This window comes from Vidua macroura, chromosome 14 (genome assembly GCF_024509145.1).
Source record: "Vidua macroura isolate BioBank_ID:100142 chromosome 14, ASM2450914v1, whole genome shotgun sequence".
In the NCBI taxonomy this organism is placed as follows: domain Eukaryota; kingdom Metazoa; phylum Chordata; class Aves; order Passeriformes; family Viduidae; genus Vidua; species Vidua macroura.
Window position 1 is genome coordinate 15,963,415 of NC_071584.1, and position 15,522 is coordinate 15,978,936.

The 15,522-nt window shown below is 58.2% G+C and overlaps 2 protein-coding genes across 3 annotated transcripts; both read left to right on the forward strand.

The window, feature by feature from the left end:
• On the forward strand, nt 1–2,832 carry LOC128814419 (transforming growth factor beta activator LRRC32-like). The gene is made up of 2 exons (XM_053990234.1): nt 1–278; nt 824–2,832. Exons 1-2 carry the CDS (start codon nt 174–176, stop codon nt 2,759–2,761), a joined length of 2,043 nt encoding a protein of 680 aa, XP_053846209.1. The 5' UTR covers nt 1–173; the 3' UTR covers nt 2,762–2,832.
• Nucleotides 2,833–7,039: 4,207 nt separating this feature from the next.
• Nucleotides 7,040–13,152, forward strand: LOC128814574 (protein Wnt-11b-2-like). 2 transcript variants are annotated; one of them, XM_053990522.1, is made up of 5 exons: nt 7,040–7,086; nt 9,464–9,684; nt 10,060–10,337; nt 11,081–11,373; nt 12,082–13,152. In XM_053990522.1, the coding sequence occupies exons 1-5, from the start codon at nt 7,058–7,060 to the stop codon at nt 12,254–12,256; spliced, it is 996 nt and encodes a 331-aa protein (XP_053846497.1). In that variant the 5' UTR covers nt 7,040–7,057; the 3' UTR covers nt 12,257–13,152. The 2 variants fall into 2 exon arrangements, with proteins under 2 accessions (XP_053846497.1, XP_053846496.1); XM_053990521.1 differs by lacking the exon at nt 7,040–7,086 and adding an exon at nt 8,489–9,365.
• Nucleotides 13,153–15,522: the final 2,370 nt, after the last annotated feature.

Sequence of the window (15,522 nt, forward strand, 5' to 3'; positions counted from 1 at the left end):
CCCTCTGCGAGCTGATGTCTTTCTTTTCCCACTTCCGTAGCTACGAACACCCACATGCCTTATCTCCTTCCCCCATCCCATCCTGAAGCCTATTTATACAGAGCCTGGCTCCTGCCCAGCCTGCCAGCGACGCCGCAGGAGCGGGACGGGGCTGGCAGCGCCCGCAGCCCAACATGCTCTGGGCTGCTCGGGGATGGTTCCTGCTCTGGCTGCTCCCGTCCATCCTCAGGGCCCGGGCTAGCCCGGAGACGAGGCCCAGCTCCCCGCTGTGCCAGCAGGTAAGGCTGTTTTCCAAGGAGCACCTGGGCTGGGATGGCTCCAGCAGCGTGGCTGGGGCTGCCAGCATCGCCCTGGATCTCCTCCCTACGGCTCTCACCCTCCCTCCAGCCTCCATCTCTTTAACTTTCCCAGCTTTTCCTCTGTTTTCCTGCCTTGGAGCTGGTCTCCTGTGAGGTGGTCCCTGGCATCCAGCTGCTCCCACGTCCCTGCCACGCCTGAGGTGCTCAGAGGATGGAGTGCAGGGATTCCAGTGAGGCAGCTGGTAGCCTGGATGGGGAACAGCAGGTTTCTGTCTCCCCAGAAAGAAATCAGCTGCTCCCCATCCAGATTCCCAGCTCCAGAGGAAACTGGAGCAAGAGGAAAGGTGGAGCCTACACAGTGCCCTTCCTCTACCTAAACAGGGATGCTCTGGACCAGCTGGGCTTGGGAAGGGGGAGCAGTGCTCGTTCCCACTTCTCATGCCCATCCTGGACAGCAGCTGGCTTGCCTGGAGCTGTGGTTTGTAGCCCCCCCCCTCACTCACAGCTCTCCTGTCTCTCCACAGAGCCCCACGAAGGTGTCTTGCAAAGGAGTTGGCCTGCAGAAATTTCCCAAGGAGCTTGGCCAAGGAATTAAGTACCTTGAACTCTCCAACAACTTCATCCAAAACCTGTCAGGCAGCAACATGCCAGGATTTGGGCAGCTGGAGTACCTGGATGTGTGCTCCAACCAGCTGGAATCCGTGTCAGCCACCGCCCTGGCTGAGCTGCCTCGGCTGCGCTCGCTCCTCCTGGGATCGAACCACCTGGACCGGAATTACTTGGCTAACGGGGAAGCTTTCCATCTGCTCAGGAATATAGAGGTCCTGGACCTGTCTGTGAATAACCTGGAGAGCCACATGGCCAGCTGGTACATCAGCAACCTGACCAGCCTGAGGGTGCTGGATCTCTCCGGGAACACGATGACCAAGCTGCTGGCAGGGACCTTCCGGAACTCACCGCGGCTGCGCCAGCTCGACCTCAGCAACAACTACATCATGGAGATCCAGGAGGGAGCTTTTGAGCCTCTGGAAGAGCTGGAGGTGCTGAACTTGGCTTTGAATTCCCTCCACTGCATCTCTGGCTTCAGCCTCACGCAGCTGCAAGTTTTAAACCTCAGCCACAACGCCCTGGAGCTCTTCTCCGAGGAGGAGGGAGCGGAGCCCTACCTGCTCCGAGTGCTCGACTTGAGCCATAACAGACTCCTCTATTTTCCAGAGCTCCCCAGAGCCCATGATCTCACACATTTAAACCTCTCCAACAACCTCATTGCTTCCCTGCTCCCAGGCTCACTCCATCCCAGGGAGTTCGTCCTGCCCTACAAAGAGATGCAGAGGTTCAACAGGACCGTGCATCCCGTGGCCGCTCTGACACACGTGGCTGACCTGGATCTCAGCAATAACCGCCTGGAGCTGTTCCCATTTTCCTTTTTCCACAGTCTGGGCTCCCTACACAGCCTCAGCCTGGCAAGGAACTGTCTCCAGGACGTGGCCAGGGAGTCTGTCACCAATGGCACAGAGCTGTCCGTGCGCTCACTGGACCTCCACAGCAACGCCCTCCGTGTGCTGCCACGCTGGTTCTTCGATTCCCTGCCTCACCTGGAATCCATGGATCTGGGCTCCAACAGCCTCCAGCCTTGTGAGAGCCAGGGCAGTGACCAGGGAAGGGATTTGGGAGGGGATTCTCACACATCAGCCCCCGGAGACACCTGCACCCCCTTCTACAACGTGCCTCGCTTGAAGCACCTGAGCCTGTCCAAGAACAACATCTCCAGGCTGCAGCCCCGTGCCTTCAACCGGACCCCGCTGCTCTCCCTGGACCTGTCGGGAAACAGGCACTTGTCCATGCCCACGGGAGCACTGGCAGGGTTGGAGCTGTCCCTGCAGGAGCTCTCTCTGAGGGACAACCGGATGGACGAGGCAGCGCTGCCCTGCCTGGGCACTCTCCGAGTGCTGGACCTGTCGGGCAACCACCTGAGCCTGCTGCCCACAGGGCTTTCCTGCTCCCCGCTGGAGAGCCTGGACCTTCGGAATAACAACCTGCAGGCCTTGGGAACGGTCAGGAGCTGGTCCCACAGCCTGAGGGCCGTGTCCGTGGCTGGGAACCCCTGGAGCTGCTGCTCGCTGGGCTGGCTGGACACGCTGCGTGCGGCCGGCGTGGCCGTGCCGGACCTGCGCCAGGCCCGCTGCATCTTCCAGGAGCACGGCCGGAATATCTCGTCCAGGATCACCGGCGCTCCCCAGTGGATCTGTCCCCAGCCCGAGGGCGCCGCCTCCCTGGCTCTGCTCGTGGCCCTGATGGGCCTTTCCCTCCTCGGTGCCTGGGCTTTCTGCCTCCTGAGGAAAGGGCGGAAGGCTCCAGGATGTGCGGGACTGGAGAGCAACAGGGTGGGAGTGTCCCAGCCCCATCCCAAAGGACAGGGGCCAGCCGAGGAGAGGCCACCTGACAGCATCACCAAAGTGTAGCCCAGCCCTGCAGCCATCGGTCAGAACTCTAATTATTATTAATAATATTAATATTAATATTAATAATATTATTGTGGTGTAAGTCTCGCTGGTACCTGCGTGATTTGTGAACCCAGTGACAGGAGCGTGGTGGGTGCTGGGCTCTGAGCCACCTCCCCTTCTCCAGAAGGGACATTCCCCAATCCTCTCTGATCCCTGCCAGAAATGAAAGGTGGAATTTGGGGTGCCATAACCCATTCCCATGTCTTGGCACAGGAAACCAAGCCCTGGGCTGGCTGCATTGAGCACCCCCTTTCCTCCACCTCACGCTCAGCTGGCCGGGAATTGTCTCCATTGTGGCCACCTGGCTGTTTCCCAGCTAGCCCAGCAGCCCCTTTAAGAAGGTTTAATAGCTCTGCTAACTCCCTGCTGCTGCTCCTGAGGTGTTCCCTAATCCAGGAAGAAGCAGGAGGGAGTGGGAATGCTGCTTGGTGGTGACTCTCAGTGCTGGGATGAGGAGGGGGTTTCTGTGGGACCCTGCCCACCTCTCTGCTGCCTTTCCTTGCTGCAGATGCTGGGAGGAATTCCACCCTGTCCTCACCCACTGGCACAGTGGGAATGGGAGAAGTGGGGGTCTGTGCTGTCCCTGGCTGGCACAAGATGTCCCACCCTCAGTGTCAGGACCCCCAAGGTGACGGTGGCAGAGACAGCTGGTCCCAGCACGAGGTAAGTGGTGCCCAAGTCATGGTCCTGGATGGATTTGGCACCCTCTGAGCACCCCCCAAAGCCAGGGATGATCCAGGGGCTCAGATCCCAGCTCAGCAAGGCAGCAGGAGGAGGTGTTGAGTGGGACTGTCACTGTGTGGTGGTGTCCATCTCTCCTTTGAGTGACCTGCCCAGCTTCCCAGGGCAGAGTGGGAGCACCTAAAGGGCTGGGCCAGCTCCAGGAAATACAAAACTGAGGCTGCAGCGAAACCTTTAACATTTCACATCCATTTGGTTCCACCTTGGAAGTCCCCAGCTGGGCCCAGTCACCTCCACACACCTGGTGGGTTGGAGCTGTGGGAACAAAAGGGCTTGGAAGTTACTTAAAATCCCAATTGCTTCATTTTCTTCCCTTTTTTTTTTTTCTTTCAAGCTTATAATGGTTTTACTGGGAAGCAAAAAGGGCATTTTTGGTGTAAAATATGTCAGGGCTTCAGCTTCCTGTCCTTTGCTGGTCATACAGCTCCAGGACCCCTGGTGACTTTGGTGGCCCCCATATTTCCACCCCTGCCTCAGTTTCCCTCTGCAGAGCTCTGTGCCCTGTCACAGTGAGTGGCTGTGGCAGGGGAGCCTGTCACTGTGTGTCACCACCCTGCAGGACCTTGGGGACAGGAGGGAACCCGGCCTCCTGTCAGGGCTGCTTTTTGCTGGATCTCCTGCTCCCACACACCCCTTCCCCTTGGAGCTCCTGTTCCCGTGTCCCTCTCAGGTCACAAAAGTCCCTGTGCCACAGCCACCTTTGTCCGCTCCCTTTCCGGTGCTTCCCGGCTCCATCCCCAGTGCTGTCCCTGGGGAGCCACGGCCAGCTGGGCTCTGGGCACGGAGTGTCCCAGGGGCTGCTGGGGCTTCTCCCCAGCACTGTCCCCTGTCCTTGGGTGGCACCTGAGCTCCCTGGGGCAGGGACCTGCTTCCCCAGTGTCCCCAGGTGAGTTCAGACTGTGCCTGGGGCAGGATTTGCTTTTCCAGCGCTCACCAAGTGCTGGGACAGCAGGAGGGTGAGCTCAGCACATCCCAGTGCCAGGCCAGCCTCCTGCCCCAGCGCTCGGTGACATTGTGGGGGCACTTCAGGGCCCCAGGTGCCTTCACTGGGTGTTTCTGGTGCATTTTTGTGGCCTCTGCTCCTCGTTTAACCCCTTCCCTTGCTGTGCTTCCCGCTCGTATCACCAGGAGATGTCCTGGCTTTGTGCTGCCGCTCCCACCAGCATCTTCCAGGCTTAGCTCGGAGCTGGGGGCGGGCGGGGACACCACGTACCGCCGGGTGCTCAGGGACACCATGTGCTGCCGGCACTCGGTGCCAGGCGCTGCCTCGGGCATCCTGAGTGTCCCCAGCCGTGTTTATCCAGTGTCGTGTCCCCGCGGAGCAGCAGCTGGCGGGGGTTGACCCCTTCAGGGCAGTGGCACTTGGGGACAGCAGCTGCTGATGCTGAAGTTTCTCTGGGGATTGAAGCATCTGCTGAAAAATGCACTAAAAATAGCGGGGGGGGAGAATCCTGGGGCTGGTTTTACCCCACGGAAAAAGCTCCCAAATAACTGGACTTGATCTCAGAGGATTTTTCCAACCCTAAGGATTCTGTAAAGCCCAGGGTAAGGGGGGAAGAGGGAGAACTTCCCAGGCTGAGGAGGGGCTGTGAAGGTGTGGAAAACGAGCCAGGGCAGTGGTGTTGGGTTATCACCGTTATTGAGGTCTGTGTGCTTTCCTGCCTCAAAGGAAAACGGGATTCCAGGTTGTGCTCTCATGGATTTGCCAAGAATTGAATCTGAGGGCAATGTCCCCTTCTTCCAGCCCCAGGAACAGCTTGGCCAGGACCAGGACGTGAGCTGGCCCAGGGGACAAGGAGGTGGCACCAAACCACGTTTGTGTCCCCAGAAACAGCACGAGGCCAAGAGAAACCCAGGGTCTGTGCTGAGTTCTGCGCTGCTCCTCATCCGGAGCTTCCCGTGCCTTAGAGGAAATTGTTTCCCTATCCCAGGCATGTCTTGGCATTTCCAGTGTTTTCTTGATCCAGAAGGAGGGCAAAAGATCTGTAGAATATTAAATTTTGAACAAATAAAACAGCAATGCCAAAAATGTTGCATTTTCGTGTCAGGCTGGAAGGCGGCAGGAGTGTAAATTTTGGTCTGACAAAAAAAGCAGCAGTGATTAAAATGTTGTGACCATTGACAAATTTTCTAGAGAACTGGTTGAGAAATCCAGCAAAACTCATTCTTTCCAGTGGAAAGCCTCCACATTTCCCTGGATCTGCATTTTCAAAGAAGAATAGATTTTTATCAAAAATTTCCACCGAGCTGTTTCACTAACCCAGGCGGAAATTACCTTCTCTCAACTCACTTCAATTACAGCAGTTTTGCTTTTCCCCTTTTTCTTCTTTTTTTCCCTTTTCCCTCTTTTTTTCTTTTTTGTCTTTTTTTCATGATCCAGAGCTTCATCTGCTGCAGGAGCTAAGGATATCCTGGGAAGTGCCTGGCAGATCTCCCTCCTCAGGCCACCCAGCTGGGCAGAGCGAGGAGAGGAGGAGAGCAATTCTCCTCCTCTGTGTTCAGACAGAGCCCAAATTAACCTAAATCTCCCCAGTCCTGATAAGATAAGGACGATAAGGAGTCCTTTCACCCAGCTGAAGGTACATCCCCTTCCAGAGGGCTGCTGGAGGTACCGTTTCTTTTATTTTTCCTTGATATTGCTGCAGCTCCCATTCCCAAATCCTTTTGATCTCATCCAGGCCCGTCCTCGTGCCATGTTCAGCCTGCCTGGGGTGTGCTCTTGGTGAATGTGGCGCTTTCTCTGTGGCTCTGGGATGGGACAAGAGGCTGGTGGCACCTCCAGGACACCGCCCTGTGTCCCTCCCATCCGTAGGGCTGCTTCCCATTATCCCTCCCTGCCACAGCTCCATGACTGGCACGGCTCCCCGGGCAGCTCTTCCCAGCCCGGGGGGGGGGGCGGGCGTGTTGTTCATGACACTTTTCCTCCTCTCCAGGGGCTCTGGCCGGGCTGGGACCTCCATCCCGAGGTGCCTCGGGGTGTGGCAGATGTGGAACGTGTCCCCTTGGGTTCCTCCTGCCTCTGCAGTGTCACCTCCCCGGGCTGGGGAGGGGGGGGACAGATGTGCCACATGTTCTGCAGCTGGATCCTCTCTCCCAGCTGTGCCTGGGCTGCCCGCACGGGGACACTGCCGAGGGCACAGGCAGTGTCACAGGGAAGTGTCACCCCGTGTCGTGCCCTCATGCAGACCCGCTGTCCCTGCTCCCAGATTTGGGACGCTGTGGGGACAGGTGACACTGGGAGGTGGCTCTGCAGGATCAGGTCCCTGCCACCCCCAACCTGTTCTCTGGACAGAGGAGGGGGATGGTTTCCCTGAAGGAAAGCTGAGCTCCGTGGCAGGAAGGGCTCCTGCCACCCAGGGTGACCGTCCCACTGTCCCCAAGCCTCTAGAGGGGACAGGATGCTGCCAGCGCCCACCAGCAGCAGGGATCTCATGGAACGTCAGTGCCACATGACCACGTGCCACCACCCCCTGCGTCACTGTCACCGCACCGGCACAGCCCCCACGCAAAGGGATGTGGCTCCTCACGGGGGCGGTCGGTAGGTGAGGCTGGGGTGGGGAACCGAGGTCACCGGGGCCTGAGGGGACACTGTGATGGCAGGGAAACCCCTGGAAGGTCCCTGGATCTGCCCCTGCTGAACCTGGAGTCAGGGACACTGGGAGCTGGGACAGCGCATGGGGACCCCGCGTGCTCACAGGGGTCACAATCCACTCACAGCTGTTTGCTTTGGCCCCTGGGTCCCAGCAGTGAGGGACACCAACCTTTGGCCCTCCAGGACAGCTCTTTGCTCTTCCTCCACTAAAGCCTCATCCCAGGAGCTCTGACCCAGCACCAGCTCCTGCCTCTTTAGCCCCTCCTGGAGCTGTCCCCTCCCCGTGTCCCCAGGGTGGCCAACACCAGGCAGAGGGACGGGACCTTTCCCAGTGTTCTCCCAGCTCCTTTGGTCTCCTCCCAGCAGTGAAGCCCCAGCTGGGGAAAGGAAGCCTCTCCTGGGCTGGGAATCCCCTCCTGCCCCCTGCCAGCCCAGCTTGGAAGGGGAAGGAAGGGGTATTTTTAGCACTCACCTTCTGCTTGTTCCAAGGACTGAGCTAAAAAGAGGAATTGACGTTCAAAGGAGGGCTGGCTTTGCTTTAAAAGGAAGGGTTTGTGTTTTTCCTACTACTCAGTCATTGCAAAACTTTCCTGTGAAGAGGGATTGGTAAAAATACCTCTGGTGGAAGGTGGCAGCCTGTGACATCGGTGCACAGTTCCCTGTGCTGGCACTGCTTCCATTGTCCAGTTCCCAGGGTGAACTCCCCTCCCAAAGGAAGGGATGAGGTGGGACTCAGCCCCCCTGTCCTGGTGCTGGTCACAGCTCCCATCACCTGTGAAGGGAATTCCCTCCTGCCAGCCCATCCTGGAGTGGTTCCTCTCTGCATTCCTGCTCCCCAGCAGCTTTTCCTGACCATTCTAACAGCTTCAGAATCCCCTGGGAACTCGGGTACCTTCCCAGCTGCCATCCAACCCCAGTGCTGTCCTGACAATCCCCTGGAGATCCTCCAGGTCCCAAAACAAGACACCATCCACACCCTGAGGAGGAGTTGAGCTGGAAGCCACAAGGGACAGAATCCAAAACATCGGGTTTGGTGTTGAGGGGTCATCCCTGTGTTCCTCCCTTTCTCTCTGCCCTTTAACCATTCCCCTTGTAACTTGGTGGGGGATTTGGGAGTGACCTGGGACCCCTCCTCAAGGGCCATTGCTCCAGCACAATGGGCCTGGCCTTTGCATCCCAAGGGAATAGTTTGGGAAGGACAATGACTCAAGCCGTGTGACCTGGTTTCAGTGCACTGATCCCAAGTCAAAGGAAGGTCACAAGGGGACAATAATCACCCATCCAGGCATGTCCTGTCAAGGTGAGAGGTCACGGTGGAGGGGGATGACAACCAACCCCTAGTTTGGTTCTGTCAAGGAAAAGCACCTTCCAGAAAGAGAGGAAGTAGCACCACCAGGGAGAAAGTGAAAGCCTAAAAAGTGGGTTTCAACCTGTCACCCTTTCCAAATCCTGGGGTCAGCTGGGCTTGTGTCAAATGTCACCTCCCACTGTGGGAAAATCCCGGCCTACCTGGTTCCTCAGGGGCTCCAAGCAGCACTTTTGGTTTTGTACTTGTAGGAGAGAGAGATCCCGAGAAATGCACCTTGTGACAGGCACGAGCCAGCCCTGGTGCCCTGCCATGGCACAGAAAGAAATAGAAATGATGAGCTTGTGCTGACCCTAAAGGAGGGTGCAGCCAGGGGGGTCAGGCTCTGTTCCCAAGGGACAAGGGACAGGACAGGAGGACACAGCTTCCAGCTGTGCCAGGGGAGGCTTAGTTGGATACTAGGGAAAATTTCTCACGGAAAGGGTGCCCAGGGCAGTGGTGGAGTCAAACCCCTGCAGTGATTTAAAATCCATGTGGATGTGGCACTTTGGGGACATGGTCAGCGGTGGCCTTGGCAGTGCTGGGGGGAACATCCTGCAGCGGCTCATCCCTCAACCCCCTCCCAGGTGCTGTTTGGGGACGGTCACTGCTGATGACAGCTGGCGCTCCCTCCAGCCCCTCCTTGTCCCTAACCCTGTGAATGGCACCGAAACCGCCTTTGTTCCCCTCCCCGGGGGGCAGGACCCGCTGCTATAAAAGGGGTGGTGGGGCCGAGCGGCCCCAGCCCTGCTCCCAGTCCCCGTCCCAGCCCCATCCCAGCTCCCAGTCCCCATCCCAGCCCCACTCCCGGCCATGGGCCGCCCCGCCGCCGCTGCCACCGCGCTGCTGTGCCAGCTGGGGCTCTCCGCAGCCATCCAGTGGCTGTGAGTTGGGATCTCTCCTTCCAGAGCCCCTCTTGGCGGTCCCTCGGGGCGCTGTGGCCCCCCCAGTGACCCCCCACCCCCCCCACCTCTCCCCACAGCGGGCTGGCGGGCAGCGGGGTGGCCTGGAACGAGAGCCAGCACTGCCGGCTGCTGGTGCCGGAGCAGCTGCAGCTGTGCCGCCGGCACCTGGAGGTGATGCCCAGCATCGTGCGGGCTGCCCGCCGGACGCAGGCGTTGTGCCAGCAGAGCTTCGCGGACATGAGGTGGAACTGCTCCTCCATCCAGCGCGCCCCCAGCTTCGGCCCCGACCTGCTCACAGGTAAGGGATGCTCCTCCCGCCCAGTCGCTGCTCCCGCCCTGCCCCAGGAGCATCCCAGGGCTGGCAGCGCGTTCCGCCTTGCGTTTCTGGTTTGGGGTAAATATCCTGCCTTTACGTGGTGTTAATCCCGTGCAAGTTCCGTCTGGGGGAGGTGACAGACAGTAACTTCCATTTCAAACGGCTGCCAGAGGCTCCTAAAAAAGCGGGGGAAGAGGTGGGGATCCAGGCAGTGTAATGCAGGGGCCACGGGTTAATTGAGAAGCCTTGGCTTTATCCTGCTGCAAGGCGAAATAAAGAAACTCCTTGCACGGAGAGATGTGTGAGAGCAGAGTCCGGCTGGGCAGGGAGAAGGAAATATCCCTGTTTTCTCCGCAGGAACACGGGAAGCCGCCTTCGTGCACGCCCTGGCAGCGGCGGCCGTGGCCCAGGGCATCGCCCGCTCCTGCGCCTCCGGAGAGCTCCCGCTGTGCTCCTGCGGCCCCGGCCCCTCCGAGCCCCCCGCGCCCGGCTCCCGCTGGGGCGGCTGCGGCGACAACCTGAGCCACGGCCTCCAGCTCGGAGCCGCCTTCACCGACGGCTCGGCCAGAGCCGGCACCGGTGGCACGCCCGGGCTCAGGGCCGTGAACCGGCACAACGGAGCCGTGGGACGGGCGGTGGGTGCGGGACCCCCGGGTCTGCAGGTTGGGATGGGGGGTACGGAGCCCACCAGGGCTGCTGCGCTCTGGGATGGGGTGTATGAGCCCCCTGGGACTGAGACAGTGGGGCTGAACCTCCTCCCAGGACTGCCCAGGGGTGACACAGTGGGTCGAGCCCCCTGGGAGAGATGGAGCCCAGCACCCCTCACAGCGGGGATAGAGGTCCCTCATGTAAGGCAGCAGATGCCAGCCAGGTTTTTGGAATGTTCTGAATATCAGGAGGCAGCAAAATGGTTAAAAAGTGTGGTAGCAGACACCCCCCCACCCACACTGCTGCCCACGCCCAGACATCCCATACCCTTTCCACAGCCAGCACATCTGACACCTCACACCAGTATTCCCAGTTAGCTGATATTTCACACCAGCACTCCCAGTGCTTCTTTCCACCCTTCTCCCTGGAACAGAGCTCGTCCTGCCCCGCTCCAGCTGGGCTTCCCAACCCATCTGGTCTTTGTGCTTCCATCTATTCCTGTTCCCCAGGTGAGGCTTGGGAAGCCTCCAGCCCCGATGCCAGCTCCCCTGGGAAGTTCCCCAAGGATCAGGTTCTTATCAGAAGGGATTGAAGCAGGCCTGGGTCCCTGATTGCCCCATTATATTCAGCTCTGAGCTCTTTCATGCCTTGAAACTCCCATGGGACTGCCCATGGGAGTCCATCCCTGGGGCAGTACCAGGAGGGAGCAAACTCACCTGTTTCCCTGCAGGTGCTCAGTGACTCCCTGGATACCAGGTGTAAATGCCACGGGGTTTCAGGCTCCTGCTCAGTGAAAACCTGCTGGAAAGGCCTGCCAGACCTGGGTGAAATTGCCTCTGACCTCAAATCCAGGTACCTGGCAGCCCTCAAGGTGACCCATCGGCTCGTGGGGCCCAGGAAGCAGCTGATCCCCAAGGAAGGGGATGCCAGGCCAGTGACAGAGATGGATCTGGTTTATCTCATCAACTCTCCTGACTACTGCACCCCAAACCCCCAGCTGGGTTCTCTGGGGACACAGGACAGGTAGGAAGATCTCAGCCTCTGATTTCAGAGTGCCTGTTCCACTGGGTTTGAGTGTCCTGGGAAGCTGATGGGGATGGGCTGGGGTGAGCTTGCAGCAGATCCCTGAATCCCTGTCTTGTGAGACCCCTCCTGCACTGCTGCATCCAGGCCTGGGGACCCCAGCACAAGACGGGCAGGGACTTGTTCAACAAGTCCATGTGTGCCCATGGAGATGCTCTGAGGGCTGGAGCCTCTCTGCTCTGGAGCCAGGCTGGGAGAGCTGGAGGTGCTCACCTGGAGAAGAGAAGGCTCCAGGGTCTCCCTGGAGCCTCTTCCAGAGCCTAAAGGGGCTCCAGGAGAGCTGGAGAGGGACTTGGGACAAGGGATGGAGGGACAGCACAAGGGAGAATGGCTTTCCATTGACAGGGTTAGTTGGGATATTGGGAAGGAATTCCTGGCTGTGAGGGTGATGAGGCCCTGGCACAGATTGCCCAGAGAAGCTGTGGCTGCCCCTGGATCCCTGGGAGTGTCCAAGGCCAGGCTGGACAGGGCTTGGAGCAACCTGGGCTGGTGGAAGGTGTCCCTGCCTGTGGCAAGGGGTGGCACAGGGTGATCTTTAAGCTCCCTTCCAAACCATGATTCCATGATCCTACTGCCTCCTGCTCTGAGCACACCAACTCTGGGGGAGGCCAGGGAGGGCAGGTCCCCAGGTCCCACATCTCTCCGCAGGCCGTGCAACAGGAGCTCGGTGGGCAGCGACAGCTGTGACCTGCTGTGCTGTGGCCGTGGCTACAACACCTACACGGAGGAGGTGCAGGAGCGCTGCCACTGCCGGTACCGCTGGTGCTGCTCCGTGGTGTGCAGGCGCTGCCGGCGCAGCCTGGAGAGACACGTCTGCAAATGAGGAGGAGAACCCCCGTTGGCACCCACCAGGCACAGCTGGACACCAGGAGCCCATCCCAAGGGATGCCCCCAGAGGGGAGGAGGCTGTGCAGGAAGCCTGGTCTCTCATGGAAAGCCTCAGACTGAGAGATTGTGGGAAGCCTTCGGTCCCTTCCAACCCAGACTCCAGGGCAGGACAAAGAGCTGCCCTCCTGCAGCTGGTCAGTGGCCAGCCCTTTGTCTCCAGCTGGGAAAAGCCATTGATCATCCCAAAGGCCCCTTTCTCCAGGGGAACAGGGACCCTGGGCTGCCATTGTCCCTTTGCAGGAGGATCCTGACAGCAGCCTGAAAGCCAGGAGTGATAGATGGAAGGGGGGAGAGTTATCCACTGGGAGAAGGCTGCAGGGATGGAACGCTGCTGCTTTGGGTGAGGGGGCCATGGGCAGCTCCTTTGGGAACAGGATTCTGCTGTGGGCTCATGCAGGGGAAAACACTGCTCCAGGGTCCTTTGTGGCATCCCAGTGGATGCATGGAGATGGTGCTGCTCTTGTTGATGGCAGAGACATCAGGGACAGGAGAGCTCCTGAGGGCTTCCAAAACTGGGCAGCCTGGCAAACCCACCCCTGACTGTGTGTTAACAACCCAGCCATGACATCACTGTAGCTGCTGTCCCATATCAGAGGTGGGAGCACACTCAATATGTGAAATTCTCATGGCTTGTCCTTCCTGCCCCTCCTTCTGGCCCACTGAGCTCTTCAGCCCATTCCTTCCACCCTTTGGGACCAGGTGTGTTGGAATTCTGGCCTGGAGAGGGGACACAATTCCAGGGTCTTGGGGAAGCAAGAAATAACCTTTATTTTCTGTACTTCCTGTAAGTGGGATTCTGGTGTGTATTTTTAAATAAATGTTGTAACTCTCTGTGCCTTGTTTTCTAGGACAATCTTTCCTCCATGTCCTTCCAAGCTGGTCCTGGAGAAAGAGGCTGTAAGGAGAGCCTTGTGTCCGTAAAGCCCCATGTCCATACTTTTCCTTTCACATATCTGAGGACCAGCTCACTTTCAAGTCTTTCTTGCTTCTCACTGGCCCAGATTCGCCTTTAATTACAGATTCCTGCCTTCCCTGCTCCTGTTTTATCCCCTGCTTCCTCAGGTCTCTGCCTGCCTGGGAACTGTCTGCCTGGGATTCAGGGCTGGTGCTGGAAGCTGTGGCAGTCCAGGGTTATTTTCTGATCCTTGGGAATGTGGGCTGGATGAGCCAAGGGTGTGTGTGAACAGCAAGGGGTTGGGAGCCAGGGATGGGGGCTCCCACATTTCCCTTAGCACGGAATCTGGCCAAGCACTTGGATGGGAGGAGATTCCTGCTGGTGCAGCCTTTGGACAGAAAGGATGAGTCCAAACAGGTGCTGGAGGGACTCCACAGCACCAGGAGGACAGGTAAATGGGATGGGAATCCTTGGGTGGATTCCTGCAGCTCCCAGCATTGCCTGGAGGCTCCAGCAGCTCCGCTTTATTTTTGGTTCCCATTGACTGGAGTTGGCCGCGCTCAGCCCGAGCCCAGCTGGACGATTACTCATTTCCATATCCATTCCATCATTTTTAATGGTCTCTGCTGGGTCACGGAATCAATGCATGAGCTTTTCTTGTAAAACATCCCCTCCCCTTAATGTGCTCCAGGTTTCTGGGTGAGCAGGGAAGGAATCGGAGGTGGCTCGAGAGGACGCAGGGGCTGGAAGTGGAGCCCGAGCTCGGGTTCGTTATCAGTTGTTGATGTGCCATTGACTGGCTCTGCCTGCTGCCATCTCCCTTCCGAGAGCGCCGGGAAAACCGCAGCTGCCCAAGGCCAAAAGCTACCCCGAGTTTTCCTTTTAGAATGCAATTAGGGGTCAGTGCCCCGCATTCCCCAGGAAAAGGAGTTTCAGCTGCCAGGCTGCACAGCAGCCGCAGTTCCTGCGTCCTGGGGGCTGCAGGTACTAAATCGGGATTGATTCAATGCCTTCCCTCCATCCACCTCCCAGCGCATCCCACATCACAGGCAGGTGACAACGGGAGGGGCTGCGAACTCCGCCGAGCATTGCAAAACGGGCTGGTGGGAGGGAAAAAAAAAAAAAAAAAACACCGGGAAGGATCTTGCGGAGTGAGAACTCCAGCCAGGAGGGTGGGAAGTGTGATTTGCATTTGGTAACTACAAACACGCATCGCCTGGGGGAGAGGAGAGGAGCCACAATAGCAAGGAATGCCCAGGGGAGCTGTCGGGATCCCTCCTAGAGAGGTCCCGTTGGAATTTCTGCCTGGGAAAAGGCAGGGTCAAGTGCTGAATATGCAGAATCCACTCCTCCTCTCCCTCCTTGACTCCAAGCCCGACAGGGAAGAGCTGGGAAAAGACTGGAGGGGTCACTGCGCTGCCGGAATCCTGCGGGAAATGGGAAGGCGCCGGAATTAGCTGGAGAGTGCAAAGGGTCAGGCTGGCAGGGGGTGACAGCTCTGTGACAACGCTCTCGGTGGGAGCTGCTGGAATCCGGGCCCACAGCTGGAATTAGCAGGGATGTGAGATGTGCAGGGCTGGGAGCATCCCCCAGGAACCGGGAGCCAGAGGATGAGTGCGGTGGAAATGATCCCTGTGTTTGCCCCCGGGGGTTTTAAGGGAGTAACGCTGGTGTGAACGTGGTTATTTGTTGCTGGTCAAACTTGTGCAAACAATAAAGTCGTGAGGAAGGCGAGTGATTTTCGTGGGTTCTTTTGATTTCGCTGTTAAAACGCTGTTTTATTTATTTTTCCTTTTATTTCCTTATTCACTGAGGGATGCTGCATAACTCGTTCCAGGAGGATAATAGGAGCAACAAACCGTTGGTAATTAAGTATTTTGGGGGAAGGATGACTCCAAAAGTTCAAGGATATGTTGGGCCATTTCTTCTGCACAGCCCTGGAGTGCTGCTCCCACGGGAATGCGGATGGGGACCTGCACTTGCTTTTCCTTGTGCTGCTCCCAGAGCTGAGGCAGGAGGAGGACAAAGCCCAGGCTGGGCTCAGCTGCGGGTTGACATCTCACAGAATCAGGGAATCCTGGAATGGTTTGGGTTGAAGGGACCTTAAAGCTCACCCAGTTCCACCTCCTGGCATGAGCAGGGACCCTTCTCCTACCCCAGGGTGCTCCCAGCCCTGTCCAGCCTGCACTGCTGGGAATATTTGGGGGATGTTGCTGTGACCTTTGGGATGGTTGGTCCGTGCACCATCACACCACAAGACACACACATGAGTAAACGCCTGTATTTAAGGAAAAACCCTTCCCTCT